This window comes from Mustela putorius, unplaced genomic scaffold (assembly GCF_011764305.1).
Source record: "Mustela putorius furo isolate JIRA1106 unplaced genomic scaffold, ASM1176430v1.1 tig00000407_pilon_pilon_pilon, whole genome shotgun sequence".
In the NCBI taxonomy this organism is placed as follows: domain Eukaryota; kingdom Metazoa; phylum Chordata; class Mammalia; order Carnivora; family Mustelidae; genus Mustela; species Mustela putorius.
In genome coordinates this window covers 22,363,097-22,381,705 of record NW_025421373.1, presented here as the reverse complement: position 1 = coordinate 22,381,705, position 18,609 = coordinate 22,363,097, and the positions used below count along the sequence as shown (strand labels likewise).

Sequence of the window (18,609 nt, the reverse complement as noted above, 5' to 3'; positions counted from 1 at the left end):
TCATAGTTTTAATCTGCTTTATAATACTCTTCTCTTCTAACATTGGCATTAGGTTACAGAATATGGTCTTACTTTAAAATTTAATTCAGGTTTGGTTTGACGGGGTTCTCTTTATGCTTACCATGGTACTTCTGTTGAGTGATAAACACTAAATAGATAATATTCCTTGTGGCAAAGTACGTTTTTAGAAAGTTTCGCTGTTTTTCATTTTTGGCATTTGCTTTATGAATTTAGTACTTGGGCAGGCAACAAAGGTCTGTTTTTTTACCAACTCCCATTAGTTAATGTGGAGAGAGAAAGAAGTGTTTTGATACTTGTTTGTCCTCAGGTCTTTAGCCCAATATGAATGGATGAAGATGACTTTCTGCGCTCAGATGGAAAAACTTTTAAGTTACCAAGTCAGACAGTATTAACCAAGAAATGGTATATAAATGTCTGATGTTATCTTGGAAGAGAGGGACCTACATTCATGCAAAGTAAATTATAGAAGCATAGTATTTTTATTTGTCCCACAAAGCTCATTGGAGATGGTCCAACAAATGCTTGAAAAGCACAAAAAAGGGGGAGGTTCACTGATTAACAAAAACATGGTGTCAGAGCTGAAGAAGTGAGAGATCAAAGTGAGCTACAAGGAGCAGTAATGAGGCAGCTGTAAGAGTTTGCGGGGGGAGGGTGCACCAAGGGGCACAGACACCTAGAAGGATGGCTGTTACAAGAGAGGTGGTACTGATGGGATTTTGCAGTTGGTGAGAAGTGGGCATATTTCCTTTCTGCCTTTAGCCATAGATGGAACTTGTAGGTAATAGAGATCATCATTTCCTCTAGTAGTCTTTAGCCACAGATGGAATATGGAGCTATTACCTGAAGCTGTTTTTCTATTCAAACCTCCCTGGATGTGGAAGTCTCAGAGTCTAATTGTGTGGGAGGAGGGTATTGTTTATAGGGTGGGAAGGCTTTAGTAAATAAAGACAAACACACACATACACACACCGCCCCAAGGCCTTATTTATATTTTCAAACCGGGACAAAACCTCACCTTTGTAATGTGATTGATGGAAGCAAAGAATTTTGAAAGGTACATGGTTTCTGTATAAAAGTCATATACTTACGAGGATTCTGTTCCATGGAATAATTCGGTTATATGTTGAATACATTTGTTATTAAACCTTATTGTTCCTTACTTGCATCAGAAACAATGTGCAGAAAGTTTCCTTCCTGCACTAGTAGATTAAAACATTACATACTTTCTAGTTTTAAGCCAAAGGTATCTATTTTTTATTCATTTGATAGATACTTAAACACATAGGTACAGGAGATAATGGAAGTAAACAAAACAAGCTCATTGAAATCACCAGTAATTCTTTAGCTTGAGAATACATGCTGACTGGGAAGACTGACTCTATACCCCTCCTATCTAAAGGCCTCCAGAACAGAAAAGGGATTTTTGTTATTTTAAAAAATTGAGCTCTAGTCATTTTCAAATAGATAAAAATGTAACATGAGTCACCACTCTAAAATAATTATTAGCTCAGTTTCACCCAATTTCCTAATTTTGGGTGTAGTTTTTTAAAAATATGTATTTTTAACTTGGAATTTTAACATTGTTTTTTGTTTTGATTTTTTTTTTTTTTTTAAACAGGTTTCTAAGCATGAATTGAGGAACAGAAGAAGCAGAGCAGATGATCGGAGCAGCATTTGTTTCTCCCCAAATCTAGGAATTTTAGTTCATATGTACACTAGCCAGTGGTTGTGAACAACCATTTACTTGGTGTAAAGAACTTAATTTCAGTATAAACTGGCTCTGGGCAGCATTGGTGATGCCGTGTCCCGAGTTGTAGCCGCTGTAATTGTGAATATTAACTGAGATAGTGAAACATGGTGTCCAGTTTTCTATTGCATTTTTTCAAGTGGAAAAGTTAACTAAATGGTTGACACACACAAATTGGTGGAGAAATTGTGCATATGCCAATTTTTTTGTTACAATCTTTTGTTTTGAACTATACTGCTTTGAGATCTCATTTCAGAAGAACGGCATGAACAGTCTTCAGCCACAGTTGTGATGGTTGTAAATGCTCACAATTGTGCATTCTTAGGGTTTATCCATCCCTGGGGTTTGCAAGTTGTTCACTTAAAACATTCTTAAAATGGTTGGCTTCTTGTTTGCAAGCCAGCTGATATGGTAGCAACCAAAGATTCCAGTGTTTGAGCATACGAAAGACTCTGCCTGCTTACCTGTGCTAGAAATAACAGCATCTAAAGTGAAGACTTAAGAAAAACTTAGTGACTACTAGATTATCCTTAGGACTCTGCATTAACTCTATAATGTTCTTGGTATTAAAAAAAAAACCATATTTGTCACAAATTTAGTTAACATCTTACAACTGAACATGTATGTATGTTGCTTAGATAAATGTAATCACTGTAAACATCTATATGATCTGGGATTTTGTTTTTATTTTGAAATGGGAGCATTTTTTGTTTACAAGTTCATTAAAAACTAAAAACTGTTTCTGTAAGGAAATGAGATTTTTTTTAACAAAAATGCCTTGCTGACTCACTATGAAATCAAAATCTCCCCAGTTTTTTAATAGACTACTTCAAGCCATTTGTTACATACTATTCCTTTGCAAATCATTTTAGATTTAGTGTTAATAACTTTTCCTCAGATTTTTTTTTGGGGGGGGGGGTCTGAAGGGGAAAGGCATTCTTACATTTTTCTTTTTTTAGTGATTTGCAGGCACAGTACCTAGTGCTGCAGCGGCCAGGGCTTGGTGGTGTTAACTCCTGCAGCCTCAGACTACACAGCTGGACTGATTTTGAGTAAGAATGAAAGCGTTAAAGGGTTTAACTAACATTTTGTAGTTTTTCTTTAAATTCGTGTTAATTGGAGTTGAGCAGATTCTTAACCTTGGAGAGCTTCCCACCAGGTGAGGTTCATGTGATTCCTGACCCTCCCTGAGCTCCTGTTCTTTTCCCTCAGTTATCTGCACTTCCTCTCAATCTTAAATGCACTCTTTTCTTGCCTCTCTCTGACACAAGAGAAAGAAAAACTTATTGACAGCAATTCTTTAAATAGTGTAATTTATTCATTTATAGCATGTCAAGATAAATTAAAAGAACCTTTGTCTGAAAATGCTGCCAGAAGCCTGTTGTGTAAATGTAGGTATTTTGTAAAAATTACCTTGAAACTGTACATTGACACATGTTTGGTCAGATTGTGTCAGGTTTAAGTTTTATTTTTTCTCTTTTAAAACTACTTTAGCAATAATTAATCCCATGATTACCATATTCTGCTATTAAAGGATCTGTTAGCACCATCACACTGCAGAAAACTTAATGAGTGCGAACTTTTGGGGTAGGCAGCTTATTTGTTTCTTTTCTATCCACCTGTGTCAGTTAAGGTATTTGTTTCTTGACTAATAAACCCTTTGATACTTTTAGCCAGAAATCAGTCTCATAAAGCTATTTTTGAGTATAGTTTGTGTAAAATAAAAATGTTTAGCTTTGGTAATAACTTTTCCAAGCTGAACTCCCTCTAGCAAGATATTTTTCAGTGCTTTTATTTACTATGCACTTAGACTATGCACTTTTTCTGAAATATTTTTGTAACACTTAACTTTTTTGTATTTTTGCCATTTGAAAAGGTTGTGGTGTAGTTGGTCTGTAATTAAGTTGCAGATTTAAAACTGCTGTTAGCTTTGTAAATCAAAATATAGGTGTTTTTGTCCTGGTATATCTTCATTCCACCTGCAGCTGGAGCTGGAATCCCATTGATCTTCTAGCTACCATTCATTTTCTTCACAGTTCACAAAAGAAGAATGTGAAATTCAGTGAATGCTGTTACTAATCCTGTCGGGAGATGAATCTCATTTCACCAAAATTAAATTATGTTTTTCCACTAAAATGATACAAGTTGAAGACACATCACTCTGAAATTGGAAGACCTCACCACTTAAGGCTCCGCAGTGGCTTACCCAGCTGAACTCTAGGTTACCACTCTACTTTGTTCACCCATTGGGGGGTGCAGTTTTTTTTTTAATGTTGGGAGATGGCCATTCTAACTACTGTTGAATGTCTCTGTTTTGGGAAGGTATAACAAGAAAATAAAAAAGAATATATATGAAGGGAGAGACTGGTTATCTCCTCCCATACGGTTGTGCTCATGCTCCTATAGCCTACAAATGACATTTTGGAGGTTTGTGTTAACTTTTTCCATCAACAAATAGCAAGAGATTTTCCTATTTCTACTAGTCCTTGCAACACAATTAAAACGTTTCAAGCAGAGAATACTGTAATGATTATAAATGGAATTCTATTGTAATAAGAATAACAAGATTTAGAACCCAAGGCAATAAGCTAGTGTTCCCTAACATTTGCTGAAATAGAGAATGGGTTCTTTCAGCTTGAGTAGAATGAACTGTCGGGCTTCTAAGAAGGGTGCCTTAGACTTCCAGCTCCTGAAAATTCAATAGTCTGCTATAGACTCTACTGAGCAAGTGGGTATGTAGCAACATTTTAGGTTTTCTCTTAGTTTTTAAATGGATAATTTGATCAAAATATGAGTAGGTCTGTATGAGGTATAGCAGAGTGTCCATTTAGCTCTGATATGCTGTCCCCTTTAAAGTGAGACAGAGACTATACCTTGACAGTTGGCTTGTGTATTTATTTTTTCAAAATGGCCAAAGATGGTAATGAGTTGAGAGTAAGGTGATCTAATCAGGCTGTGCATTACCAAACAGTACCCTGTTGAAGTAAAATGACTTGGTTTTCTGAAATGGCTTGTTAGACAAGTTTTGAGGACATAGGCAAAAGTGCTGAAAATGTTGAGCAATAGGAGAGCTCTTAGACTTAGCTGTCTGATGCATGTTTCAAGCTGTGGTTGAATGGCATTGTGTCTTGCTGAGGCTGTGGACCCACAGTAACTAGAATTTGATGATGAGAAGGAAAACTTGCCAAAGCTGTAGAGACCTGGGTATTCATTCATACTTCAGTTGTTTGGTCTCTGCCCTTTATCAGCCTGGCAGGGTGAACTGATTGCTTCTACCTTTTTGCCTTTACCAAACCTGATCCCTCTGAGTTTCTTGAGGAACTGCTACTATTGGCTACTGTGTACACCCATCTGGATCCAAAATTAGGAAGACATGTTTGTAATGGTGATGGTTTTAACTACTAGGAGCAGTTCGTTGGTGTCAGTACCACGGAAGACCTGAGCCAGATCTCCTGGCTCCCTAAGAGACTTCTGAATGGAGAGAAAAGTTAGGTGGAGATGGATGAAGTGTTTAAGTAACCAGTAAATGAGATTTATGTCCTTCATAGTGGGGAGGCCAACCAGAGTATGCAAGAGTTGTAGTTGAAAGTAGAAGTGTAGACACATGTGGGAGCTGATAGATGAGTGGGGAGGAGCTAACGAAAAATCTGAAAGATGGGACTATGGAAGGTCGAGAAGAGCTGCAGGACTGGAAGGGGATGGGTGCAATTCAAGTGCTCTTTGGAAGGATCACAGAGGCCTCTGAGGAGTCAAGTGGAGGTTGCGATTAAGCTCTAGCCTAGAGACCAGGGCTGTTCGTGAAAGCAAAAGAGCATGGAAAACCTGCAAGTAGGAAACCAACCTATTGAGAGTCCACATAAAGAGCCCTTTATAGTTCATTTTAGTATAGACAAGAACGGCAGGGGAGGGTTGGTAGTGAAAAAGTATAGTTGGAATCTGCAGGTTATACCATATTCTGTCAAAATGATGAAAAATACTGAAGGAGACTTTTTAGAGGAATTTATGGTTCAGGTCCAAATCCCAAGTTCTCCCAATATAGTATCTTATTTGGAGGAAGTGGGGAGAGATTCCATATTAGGATGAAATTTAGCAGCTGTATGAAACTACTGTCAGTTCCTGGTTCCCCAAAGACACTTTGTAACAAAATATAGATGTTTTATATATACATTTCTTTGCCATTAAAGATTGATTTATTTTAGACTGGGGGTGGGGAGAGTATTAAGCAGACTGGTTGAGCGTGGAGTGAAATGCTACAGTTCTCATGATCCTGAGATCAGGATCTGAGCTGAAACCAAGAGTAGGATGTTTAATCAACTGTGCCACCTTTGATGCCAATAAAAATGATAATACTGGGGCACCTGGGTGGCTGAGCAGGTAGAGCATGTGGCTCTTGATCTCCAGATGGTGAGTTTAAGTCCATGTTGGGTGTAAAGCTTTACAAAATGTACAAAATGTAGCTTTATTCTTGAATTAAGAAAATTTTTGTTCCTTTTCATTGATAAAAGCATGACTTGCACAGCTACCCATGAAATACCATGGTTCAAACATTAACAAGGCCAGAGCTGGGTCACCTTCGTGAACTGAGTCAGTACCTGCAGAAATAGTATGTGTTTTATGTAGACCTTTAGTCTGCAAGGTGTTCTTAAACTTTTTAATTTTGTTACTTTGGTATCATTTAAAGGGCACCTGGCTGGCTTGGTCCTTAGAACATGCAGTGGCATGACATCAAGAGGGATCTCAATGGTGTGAGTTCAAGACCCACGTTGGGCATAGAGTTGACAAATTATAATAGTACAGTGGTTTCTCCTTTGTGCTCAACATTGTTTATGTTTACATTGTGCCCCTTTATTTGTGCGTCTTCTCTCCAAATATGCGCTTTAACACTTCATTTCTTAAAACCGGGTTGGGGGGGCTTCTGGGAGGGAGCGTGAGGCTGTGCCGCAGAGGGGGAGGGAGGGAGAGGGCGTTCTAAGCATGCATGATGCCTGGCGTGGAGCAGGATGCTGCGGGGCTCCATCTCAAACCTGAGATCACAACCTGACCTGGAATCAAGTCAGATGCTTAACTGATTGAGCCACCAAGATGCCCCTGTACCTAATATTTTAATGTAGGTTTTTGTAAGACATGCGTGGGGCGCCTAGGTGGCCCAGTGAGTTGAGCCGCTCTGCCTTCAGCTCAGGTCCCTGGAATCCAGTTCCTTGTCAGGCTCTCTGCTCAGCAGGGAGCCTGCTTCCACCTCTCTCTGCCTGCCTTTCTGCCTACTTGTGGTATCTCTCTCTCTCTCTCTCTCTCTCTGTCAAATAAATTAAAATCTTAGAAAAAAAAATAGAAATGCTTATACTAACCATGGTACAATTATCAAAATCAGAACATTTAAAGATTGACCCAGTTTTCTAGTCCAGCCTGTTCCATCAGTTATCCCAAGTGCCATTGATTGTACTTAGTTGTGTCTGTAGTGTTTTTTAATTTGGAGCAGGCCCTCACCCTTTTGTCTTTCACGAATTTCTGTGTGTGTGTGTGTGTGTGTGTGTGTGTGTGTGTTTTCCAGCTGTGTTCACTGAGGGCCTGGAACCTGTGCTAGGACAGTAGCAGTGAGCATACCTGAGCACCAGTTCTTCATTTCTAAATACTGAAAGGAACCATGGCTCCTTGGAGAAATGTTTAGCTTTAGGGCTGGGGTGCAGAAAATAAAAGATGAACCTAGAACATTCTGTTGTGCTAGAAAGAGAATTCTCAAAAAACGATGAGTGCATGTCAGACCACTGGAGCCTCTCAAAAAACTCATACTGGCCAACTGTGTATCAAGTAGATTATGAAAGTTTTGATTACAATATAACATTAATATCCATGATTTCTGTATTCATATAAAAATGGGGAGAAGGGAAAACATTTTTAAAGTATCAGCTAAGAAAAGTAATGCATTTGAAAAGTCCTTTTACTAAAGGGAGAAAGCATAAGTTTGATGAGCAAGACATTTACAGTGTCCTAAAAATATTACTTGCCATGCAGTAATACACATTACTTGCCGGGGGACATTATAAAACAATACCTAATCTGGACACTCCATTGGAAAGGTGGTGTGATCATCCCATTTTAAAGATTGAAATACTAAGTTTCATAGAATGTTTTGCAGATTAAGGAATTTGAATCCATATAGAACTTCACAGCTGTCAATTCTGTGCATCATCCGACTTCATCCTTCTGACATCATGGAACAGTTACTATTCCTCCCATTAGAAAAGAATAGAGAAGGGATGCTTGGGTGGCTCAGTTAGGTGACTGCCTTCGGCTGGGGTTGTGATCTGAGTCCTGGGATCGAGTGCCCCATCAGCAGGAAGCCTGCTTCTCCCTCTGCCTGCTGCACCCTTTGCTTGTATCCTCTCTCTGGCAAATAAAATTTTTTTAAAAATTGAGAAAAGGATTAGTCAGGATGTGGCATCTGTGAAGTTTTACAGAGCCAGAACCGAAACCTGATTTCCTTTAGTTTTTATATGGTTAGACCCGGTGTCCTGTTTTTGTTTTGTTTGTTTTGTTTTAAATTTTATCACCATTTGAGAACCAGAGTTTGCAAATATTAACCATTTATTGAATGCTTTATGCCAGGCATGTCACATGTATTAATTTGCCTAATTGTCACAACTTCCCAACAAGGTGAGTCCTGTCGTCTTTTACTTTTGTGGATCCTGAAGCCCAGGGCTGCAGGGGAGTACTTTCATTCTCTTGGATTTTCAAACAAGAATTTCCCCCTTTAGAATAATTTATGTTGCCTATGTATCTTTAAAGTAACATCAAATAGGATGGCAGCTTAGGAGTTTAAAAAGTCCAAGACACTGTCATCAAAGGTTTTCATTAAGTCATCGGTCCACTTGGGATGTTAGTAGAGTTTGTGTTTAGGACCAAATACTAGATCTTGTTTTCTTCAGTCTCTTGAAGATGATAGAAGTGAAGCCCCAAAAGATGTACAGATGCGCTGAAATTGCCAAAACCAAGACTAGAATCCAGGCCAAAAAGGATTTGTTTCCCTTGGTGGCACTGGCCATCAGCATTTATCAACCAGCTTTTACCTAGTTACCACCAAGTACCTCATCTGCATGCTAATGATAGCAAGAAGGTATCAGTCAATTGTGCTACTCTCCAGTCTTAACTAAAAATTGAAATTGGTTTTTTGAAATCACCTTAAAATGATTAAAATTTAAAATTAGGTATCAGTGTTGGATAGTGTAGGATAGGCTCTCCATGTCTAGTCGAGAGTGGAATGCATTAATAAAATTGCATTCTGCTAGAGAAACAGGAAATTATATTTCCTTGGGGTTGTGAATATTACCTGCACATTTTTGGAGCATTTTCACATAACCCGGTTTGTGCAGGTTATCCTAGTACATTAGGGGCACCTGGGTGGCTCAGTGGGTTAAGCCTTTTCCTTGGATCAGGTCATGATCTCAGGTCCTGGGTTCGAGCCCCGCATCGGGCTCTCTACTCAGCATGGAGCCTGCTTCCCCTTCTGTCTGTCTGTGTCTCTGCCTACTTGTGATCTCTCTGTCAAAAAAATCTTTAAAAAAGTAATACTAGTACATTGTCGCTGAGAAGGGTCTAACCCACCCACCCCCAGTTCTGTAGTACTTTTATAGCCCTGATGATGACGTAGAGGATAGTATCTTAAGTAGAAAAAATGTAGCCCTCTCTCAACATTACCATATTAAGTCTGAAGTGTTACTGACCCAGAGGAGTAAATAGTTTGAATAACCATTGGAAACAATTTCTGTGGGATGTCAGGCAGCCATACATTGGTTCTCTGCCAGTGGACAGTGGCACAAATCTTAGTGGTGATAAAGTGCCGCATTAGATATTTAGGATTGGAAGAAAGGGGGGAGAGGCTATTTTTAGAAACTGCTCTCAACAGTTGCTAAGTAAATATTTTCTATTAATTGCAAAACTGGTTTGCACTGTGGTAACATGCAACTCCATACGGAGTGTAATGTTTTAGTCCAGGTTTAGAAGCACAGGAAAACCAGTAAGTTAGCCTCTAGATGGGAGGTGTGTGTGTGTGTGTGTGTGCGCGCGCGCGCACGTACACAAGTGCTCATGTGCAAGTGTGAGTATAAACCAAAAAACATGGAAACATTTTTTTTAAAGATTTTGTTTTTTCATGAGAGGCAGGGGTTGAAGCAGGCTCCCTGCTCAGCAGGGAGCCCAATAGAGGACTTGATCCTAGGACCCTGAAATCATGACCTGAGCTGAAGGCAGATGCTTAACCATCTGAGCCACCCAGGTACCCACATGAAAATACTCTTAAAATAAAATAAAAATAAAAATATGACTATTTTTAACATTTTGACCAGCCTGCCCCTTGCAAAATGGTGAAGAAAGTGTAAACTGCTGCTGCTTTATCTTAATTTTCTATGACAACCATGTATGGGTTTTTTTTTTTAAGCCCGTGTACAAAAGTGCAAGTTGTGCACAAATAGCAATAGGGATTCAATTTATTCACAAATAGATCAGCAGTTAAAGAGCATTTACTGAGTCCTTAGGTGCCAGGTGCTGGCTACTCTCTGCGAATTCAGAAGCGACAGCTCGTAGGAGACAGTTCACATGAGATTCTGTTGCCAGAATGAGTGCACACCAGTGAAGCAGATGCAAGTCAGAGATAATCTCTGAATTGCATTCTGAAGGATGAGTAAGATTTCATCAAGCACAGGAGACTCCTCACTTTGAGAATAAACGTGGAGGTATGGCAGCAAAACACCCCCACATGAATAATTTAGTCTGGCTAAATACCCAGCCCTTTAGCACAGAACCCACCGAGTGGTTCAGGCCATGTGCCTTCTAGAGGTTTGCATCTCTTACAATGAGGTTACCTGAGTAATACGTAAATTGTACGGAGGTTTTTACAAAAAGTTGAGATAATTCAGAAGTAAAGGCAGTCTCACTGGAGTACAAGTCCTTGCACTGCAGTCAAGGAGGACATCTGAGCACAGGAATAATGAGAGAATGACCTCGTGTGGTAGGGGCAGAGGAGGATAACAAGGTGCTGGGAAATCAAGCAGCAAGTGGAACCTGAGGTTTCAGAAACGTGTTGGGCGGGGGTAGTTGGGGGTGGAGTTAAGGTAGTTCTCGGAGCAGACAGCAGAATATCCTGATCCCCTTGCATCCGGTCCCATGCCTGTCTACAAGGTCATGCTCAGGGTGCTAAGAGTTGCTTCAGTTACCTCCTAAATTGGTGGTGGTGGTTAGAAGTCCTTGGGTCCTGTTACATACTGAAGCAAGTCTTTTGTTGGGTTTTAAGGTTGGTAATCTGCCCTAGTGGGATAAATGTATTCTGTGTCATTTTAAGTGCCATTTGTCGATCTTCAACTTCTGTCTTTAGAGGAAAACATGCTGTGCTATAACATCAAGAAGGACAATATCATACATTAATTTTACTCTGAATGTGTCTTGTCACCAGGAGAATATTAAGCCGAATGGGGGATTTTTGCTGCTTGCAAAATCTGGAGATACCCAATGTTCTTGGTTTTTTGTCTCCAAACACTATATATGGAATGGTAACAGAATAACAGTAAATGGAAAGTAAGCAAGATCATTGAAGCCTGAAGCTGTGATCTTCCTTTGGAATAGAGCCCTGTTCAAGGTCACAGAGCTGATTAGCGGCTGGTCTAGGAAAGAATCCAGCTGGAAACTTTTTGCCACTAAGTTGCTGCTCCAGGCACAGGACAGTGATTGTCGTTAAGTATAGTTCCAGGGACCAATAGCAGTATGTGGGAACTTATTAGAAATACAAATTCTCGGGCGCCTGGCTGGCTCAGTTGGTTAAACGACTGTCTTCAGGTCATGATCCTGGAGTCCCGGGATCGAGTCCTGCATCGGGAATGAGGAATACAAATTCTCAGGCCCTGCTCTAGACCTACTGAATCAAACTCAGGATGGAGCCCAGCAGTCTGTGTGTTAAGAAGACCCCTCAAGTGAGTCTCATGCTCACTAAAGTTTGAGCAGCACTGGCAAAGGAGAATGAGACCAAATGGGAAGTAGAGGGAACCTTGAAAGGCATCTGGGTTTAAGATACATGATTTGTTTCCTTACCTATAAAAAGGGAGTAACTCCTAGAATGTCAACCCTGCTGGTGGCTGTGAGCATGGAGTGAAGTCAGAAACACCGTGTAGGTATAAGGATTTGCCCCAGACAAGGGAAAGCTGAAGTTGTGTGCATCTTTTCCCAACTCCACATTCGGTGGCATGTTGGTAGCTAGGAATGAACTGTGATGGGAAACTGGAAAACCTTGCTCAGGACTTTCCTGTTCATCCACAACAGGTTCCAGATTACAAAGCTCATCATGTTTCTTTGTCCTAGTTTGTAGCCCTCAGAACTTTAAAATTACATCTTGAATGATTGACATAAAATCCGTTTACGTTGCAAACTTTTAGAGGAGAAACCTGAGTTCTACATCTTAACAGGACTTCATTTTCTATCAAAACCCGTTATCCATGAAGCCCCACATTTTGCATAACTTTAAGGCATAGGGTCAGAAATACCCCAAGCCAGAGATGTAGATTCGGAAGTTGTCGACATAGAGACTGTAGTGATAGTGGAAATCCCAGGACTAGGTGAGTTTTTCCAGACCCCATTTTGATCTGTATGTGAAGAGTGTTGAACACACAGCCCCAGGGGCATACAAAGATAACGGGTAATGAACTACTAAGGAAGAACTGGAGTCGTCACAAGGGCATCCTGAAAGACAGCAGTGCCAAATGGAGAGCTCAAGAAGGAAGCTGCCTGGTTTATATTCGTCAAGAGACCTCATGCTAATTGTTGCAATGGCCAACCTTGAGAATATTTATGCAAGATGCAACCTTGAGAATAACAGATTTATGCAAGATGTATCTCTCACATTAAGGAGAAATACATCTCTGCCTTCCAGGCTGATGCAGCAGGGAAAGATGCTAGAGATGCGTCAACAGTGAACAGGGTCAAAGGGAGTGACGTGTATCTTTTTTTTTTTTTTTCCATCAGCCATTGGCCAGAACTCGGCAGGCCCACTCTATCTCCAAAGGAGACTTACAAATGTAGGGGAGAAGATAGGTGTTTAGGTAGCTCTAATTTTTTTGGTCCCATTGTTTCCAAGTACTGTTGGGAGGAAGTTGGATGTGTCAGAAACGGCCTCTGGCTGTTCCTACTTTCAGGTATCCAGGCTAGGTTTTCCAGGAAGGCAGAGCCCGGAGCCAGTAAACTCCCACGGCTCTCTGGCACAGACTCCTTGCCTCTTTCAGGGCTTGTCACATAGGAAAACAAGCATGCAGTCCCTGTTGCTAGGAAATCTATAAATACAGCAAGAAATAATCTGCTGTCTGCTGAGGGTTTAGCGTTGCAACTCTCCCATAAATGACCAACAGTTGTCTGACCTTTGGTGGGGGGGCGGGGTGGAGATAAGTTGGCATAGAAATATGAAAGGAGCGTGTCTATCTGTCCTGCCGGAAGAGGAGTTTCTTTTAGGATAGAAGCCATAATTATTTTTTTCCCTTTGTGTTCAGAGAGTCTAGCACAAGAAGATGACCAGGAAAACTGCTGTAGAATATTAATGTAGCTTTCTCTCAGCAGTGGTATGCTGTTGGTTCATTGGATTTGGGGTCACTCAATTAAAATCCTGAATTATCTCTTTTTAAAGATCTGTTGCCGGACCACATCTATCTTGAACCTATGCAAATAATAATAGCCATTAAAAAATAACTTGTTTGGGGGCGCCTGGGTGGCTCAGTGGTTAAGCCTCTGTCTTCAGCTCAGGTAATGATCTCAGGGTCCTGGGATCGAGCCCCGCATCAGGCTCTCTGCTCAGCAGGAAGCCTGCTTCCTCCTCTCTCTCTGCCTGTCTCTCTGCCTGCATGTGGTCTCTGTCTCCATCAAATAAATAAATAAAATCGTAAAAAAAAAACCCAAAAAACTTGTCTATATGCTGATTTTATGTGTTTTTTCCTAAGTGAGCTCTATGCCCAACATGGGACTTGAACCCACAACCCCAGGATAAAGAGTCCGATGCTCTACCAACTAAGCCAGCCAGGTGCCCTGTCTACATGTTGAAAAATCAAAGCTTTAAATGTCTCTCCCATCAATCAGTACTACCCCCAAAGGAGATCAGCAAAAGCTCCCCAATTTCAGCCTCTTAGAAAACAGAATTATAATTCTATCCCTAACTATAAAAGGGATTTTTATCAATACTTGCTGGAGGTTGTGTGTGTGTGTGTGTGTGTGTGTGTGTGTGTGTGTGTGTTGCATTGTGTTTAAACATGCTCTCTGGGGCACGTGGGTGGCTCAGTGGGTTAAAGCCTCCACCTTCGGCTCGGGCTCCAGTCGTGGTCTTGGGGTCCTGGGATCAAGCCCTACATCAGGCTCTCTGCTCGGCGGGGAGCCTGCTTCCTCCTCTCTCTCTGCCTATCTCGTCTGCCTACTTGTGATCTCTGTCTGTCAAATAAATAAATAAAAATCTTTTAAAAAATATTATTTTAAAAAAAGTGCTTTCAAAAGGCCAGTGTTGCAGGCCTACCTAAATCTGAAAACTTAAATGCTTTTTTTTCCTCCAAACTGTGCTGATCCTTCAAGAAGACTCTGAAGCTGAAGTAGTTTCTTACGCTTGCCTCTTGCTTCAGAACCTGCCATCTCTTCTGCTTCCCCCAAATTCATGGAGGTTGACTTTAACACTTGTTTGAATTAGGTTAAAAACTGACTTTGGAGCCCACACTGGAGGTGGCTTGTTGCTTTGGTTACTCGGAGTGCCCTGTGATTAGCCATGCACAGCGTGTGAGAAATTCTCAGCTCCGGCTGCTGTGCCGCTGGAGCTCCAAGGCCCTCACAATGGCTAGCTGAGCATCATGACTCACTTTGTCTCCACCTGAGTCTACTCTCTTGCTTCCCTAAACCTGCTCTTCTTCCTATAATTAATTCTCTCTTGAAGAATGGAAACTTCCACGCTGATCACCTGAGAGCGATCCTTGACTCTTTATCAAAGTCCAACTCCTTACTGTGCTTACTGGTTCTGCCATCGTTGGGCCTTTATCATCTCTTATCTGAACCACACCAGTAGCCTCTGATCAAGCCTCCTCGCCTTGGGTCTAACCTCTCCAATCCTTTCTCGACTTCATTCTTCCCGGATGTGTTCCTTTCCCCTCCTCTCAGGATAATGACCAGACTCCATGATCCGTCTCCTGCTTCACCAACCTATCCCAGCTCATCCCTTGACTTCTGTTCTCAGCCCCAATCTCCATCCCGACTCTCTGCCCTCCAGATACACTCGCAGTCCCCAGGACTCACTGTGTCATCATGCCCTTGTATACTTTTCTGTGCTAGAAATACCTTCCACTTTCTCCTCCAGTCTGCCCACAAGTTCAGTTAAAGTGTTTCTAGAGTTTCACCAGTCCCACCAGAAGAGTCAACCACTCCCTCCCTCTGGGCCCTCACTGCAGCACCTTCCTGTGTTTGCATTTGTATTTCTGTGATTACTCAGCCACACATTGCTCCCTCACCGGACGGAGAGCTGGGACTCTCACCACTGTCTGTAGTCTTCATGCTTGAGGAATGGCGCGTGAGTAGTAGATGCTTAGTGAATAGTTCTTTACTGATGGGCGCATGGACATCACCAGCTCAGTTAGAACTAAGACAAGACTGTCTGGGACAAGGGACTTTGACCCAGACAGAAACAGATCTATAGGACACAAGGTCTCAAAACTGGCATATGTTTCACCCAGAGATGTGTTCATTCCTCAGAAGCCTAGTGGGGAGAGCAGGAGAAAACACGAGATTTAAATATTAAATAATAGCTAAGAGTCTAAAAATCTTACTATATTTTTTTTTTAATGAAGGAACATTCATGATCATAAACCTTTAGTGTAAGATCGTGCTTTTTAAGTGTACATTTAAAAATATGATCCAGGGGGGCCTGGGTGGCTCTGGTGATGAAATGTCTGACTCTTTGGTTTCAGCTCAGGTCATGATTTCAGGGTCCCAAGATCGAGCCCCGCATCAGGCTCTGTGCTCGGCTGGGAGTCTGCTTCTCCCTCTGCTCCTCCACGCCCTCTGTCTCTCAAATAAATAAAAATTTAAAAATATATGACCCGGTACTCTTTGCAGAGAGGAAACTGAGGACCAGAAAGGAGGAACTGGGGCACCTGGATGGCTCAGTCAGTGGATCATGTAACTCAGGGTCATGAGTTCAAGCCCCATGTTGGGTTTAGAGTCACTCACAAAAAAAAAAAAAAAAAAAAAAGAAAGAAAAAAGAAGAAGAAAATGACCACACTGTGAGGCTACAAAGCAAGTTAGAGGCACAGTGGTTTCTTCCCTCTTAATCCTGCTTTCTGGTCACACTATACCAGAGTTCTTTTTTTTTTTCTTTCTTTCTTCCCTTTTTTTTCTCTATACCACAGTTCTTGGTGCATTGGCTATAGGTCAGAAAAGGGGGAGAGCAAATGGTTCTTCTCGCTTCTCCCAAGATAAGGAGCTGGAAGTTAGGTAAGAGTTTCTTTCTCCTTTCTTTTTTTTCTCTTCTCTTTTCATTTTCCTTTTCCTCTTCTCTTCTCTTTTTTTCTTTTCTTTCCTTTTCTTTGTAATCTCTACACCTAACATGGGGCTTGAACTCACAACCCTGAGATGAAACGTTGCATGCTCCACTGCCTAAGCCAGCCAGATGCCCGACAGATAAGCTTCTCGAGCAGAGTGGAGTGTGGATCAATCATCTTGATTGCTGCTGCTGACTTTGTCTCTATATTCTTTTGCTCACATGTCGCCTAAAAGACATTTGAAAAGTGGTGTATCCCTTTGTATGCTTTTAAGCTGACATCAATTTTTTTTTTTTTTTTTAGTATAACCTTAAATAGCTGCAAAGGATGTACCTGGAGGGTTTTTGCAAGATGCTGCACGTCGGCTCCTCTTTTGAAGGCAATTTTGAAATTTTTATCTTCAATTCTATCCCCAAAAGTTGCCAATAAAAGGCATCTACAATGTGGGCTCCTTTCAAGTACAGCTTTGTTGGGCCGGGACATTTGTCGAGAAACTGACAGTAAACCTTTCAGGGGTAGCCCTGCTCGCCATCATCCTTTGAAAAAAGTATACGGACAAATTCTGGTCAGAAATTTTACATTATTCCTCTCTCTCTTTCCAACTCCTATCTCCAGCCCATTGGCATCACAGGGTTTTATCCCACATCCTATTCATTTTCATGCCCTACTGTCTTTCAATGATTGCCATATTATACTTTTTTGAAATAAAAATATGCACTTAAATTCGAATGTTAATTTTTTAAAAGTAAGCTCTGCGCCCAACGTGGGGCTCAAACTCACAACCCTGAGACCAACAGCCGCATGCTCCACTGACTGAGCCAGCCAGGCACCCACCCCACTAACCTTAATTTTCTTGTGACTGTAAACCTTGGAGTGTTGTTTCTTCCGGCCAGAGATGCCATTGCAGTCATTATACCTAATTGATCAAAGTCACATGAGTGCTTTACAGATATTGATAGCAATTTGAATATGGGGAGTTAAATTTTATTTAGATGGATTTTTAAAAAATTTTTATTCATTTATTTGACAGAGAGAGAGAGAGACATCACAAGTAGGCAGAAAGGCAGGCAGAGAGGGGGAAACAGGCTCCCTGCTGAGCAGTGTGCTCGATGCGGGGCTCAATTCCAGGACTCTGAGATCAGGACCTGAGCTGAAGGCAGAGGCTTAACCCACTGAGCCACCCAGGCGCCCCAGATGGATTTTTTTTAAATGCACATTCACATATACATGCATCTGTGTTCTTTATTCCGAGACAGAGCTAGGAATCACCATCAGTACTATCCTGAGTACATTTTAATCTATGTCTGAGTTTTGAAGCCTGGCTCACATAATCAGAGCTGGAAGAGGTTTGGTTATTGCAATGTCACTCAATTCTTTGATTCTGTTCAAGATATATGCTATAAATTAGAGATCTTTTATAAAGAATTAGTGAACAATTCCATTAGATCTTCCTTCAGAGCTGTGCCATGGTGACCTCTTTGCTCTAAGGCTGTTTCCCCAAAGGAGCTTTCAGAACAAGGTAGAGCAGTTGACAACAGGCCCCTAAGAGCAGAAGCTCCTTGGGTGGAATTGCCCGCAGGCCTCACAGCAGGAAGCCTCCAAGAAGCCTCTGATAGTCCCCTTCCAGGTCTGACTCTCTGGATCTGGTTCCTGAAACTCCCTGGAGCTAAAAACCAGGGCTGTTTTGGCCTCCCACTCTAACAAGTCCTCTCCCTGAGGCAAAGACTCTCCCCAGGCAAAGACTCACCCTGGGTAATTAGCCCGTTAATCCAGGGGTCTAGAACAATGGTGCTGCTCTTAAAAACAGCATCAGCTGAGAAATGGCCTCTGCAAGCTGGCCTGCCACATTCACCTCCTGGGTTCGAAATGACTATCTCCCCAGGCAAAGACTCACCCTGGGTAATTAGCCATCCAGGGGTCTAGAACAATGGTGCTGCTCTTAAAAGGCCCATTTGCAGAAAGCTTTCGGTGTCAGCTTTTTCAACCATTTACAATCAGCTCCCCTACCAGAGGGCTCTACTCCCAGCTCGCCTGCACTAGCATTTCTAGTTCAGGGCATTCACTTCCGTAGCTGGGCCTGGCTTGGATTCCTGCCTCTTTCTGACCGCATTCATTGTCTCAGGTTTCACCAGGACCCTCTGCCTGTCTTGCTCCCATGTCTAATAAAGATGAAGTCACAACATCAGAGCTGTGCACATATCCGTAACTTCTTGCATTATTAACCTTTGCTCTGAAACAGAAACGGAATCTTCTTTGCTCCTGGAAGGCAGCTTGATGCCTTGGAAAGAGAGCGCGGGAGCTGGTGGAGG

General features: G+C 41.5%; 1 protein-coding gene and 1 long non-coding RNA gene across 3 annotated transcripts in view; both read left to right on the top strand.

The window, feature by feature from the left end:
- Window positions 1–4,124, top strand: part of CSNK1A1 (casein kinase 1 alpha 1) — a 44,906-nt gene extending 40,782 nt beyond the window's left edge. For both annotated transcript variants that reach the window (XM_004737861.3, XM_004737858.3), the window contains exon 11: window positions 1,640–4,124. In XM_004737861.3, coding sequence (XP_004737918.1) covers window positions 1,640–1,647 — 8 coding nt within the window. In that variant the 3' untranslated portion in view covers window positions 1,648–4,124. The remainder of the gene's footprint in view (window positions 1–1,639) is intronic.
- Window positions 4,125–6,151: 2,027 nt separating this feature from the next.
- Window positions 6,152–17,023, top strand: LOC123391930. The gene is made up of 2 exons (XR_006606617.1): window positions 6,152–6,513; window positions 16,604–17,023. It is a non-coding gene; the product is annotated as an uncharacterized LOC123391930 (long non-coding RNA).
- The last annotated feature ends 1,586 nt before the right edge of the window (window positions 17,024–18,609 follow it).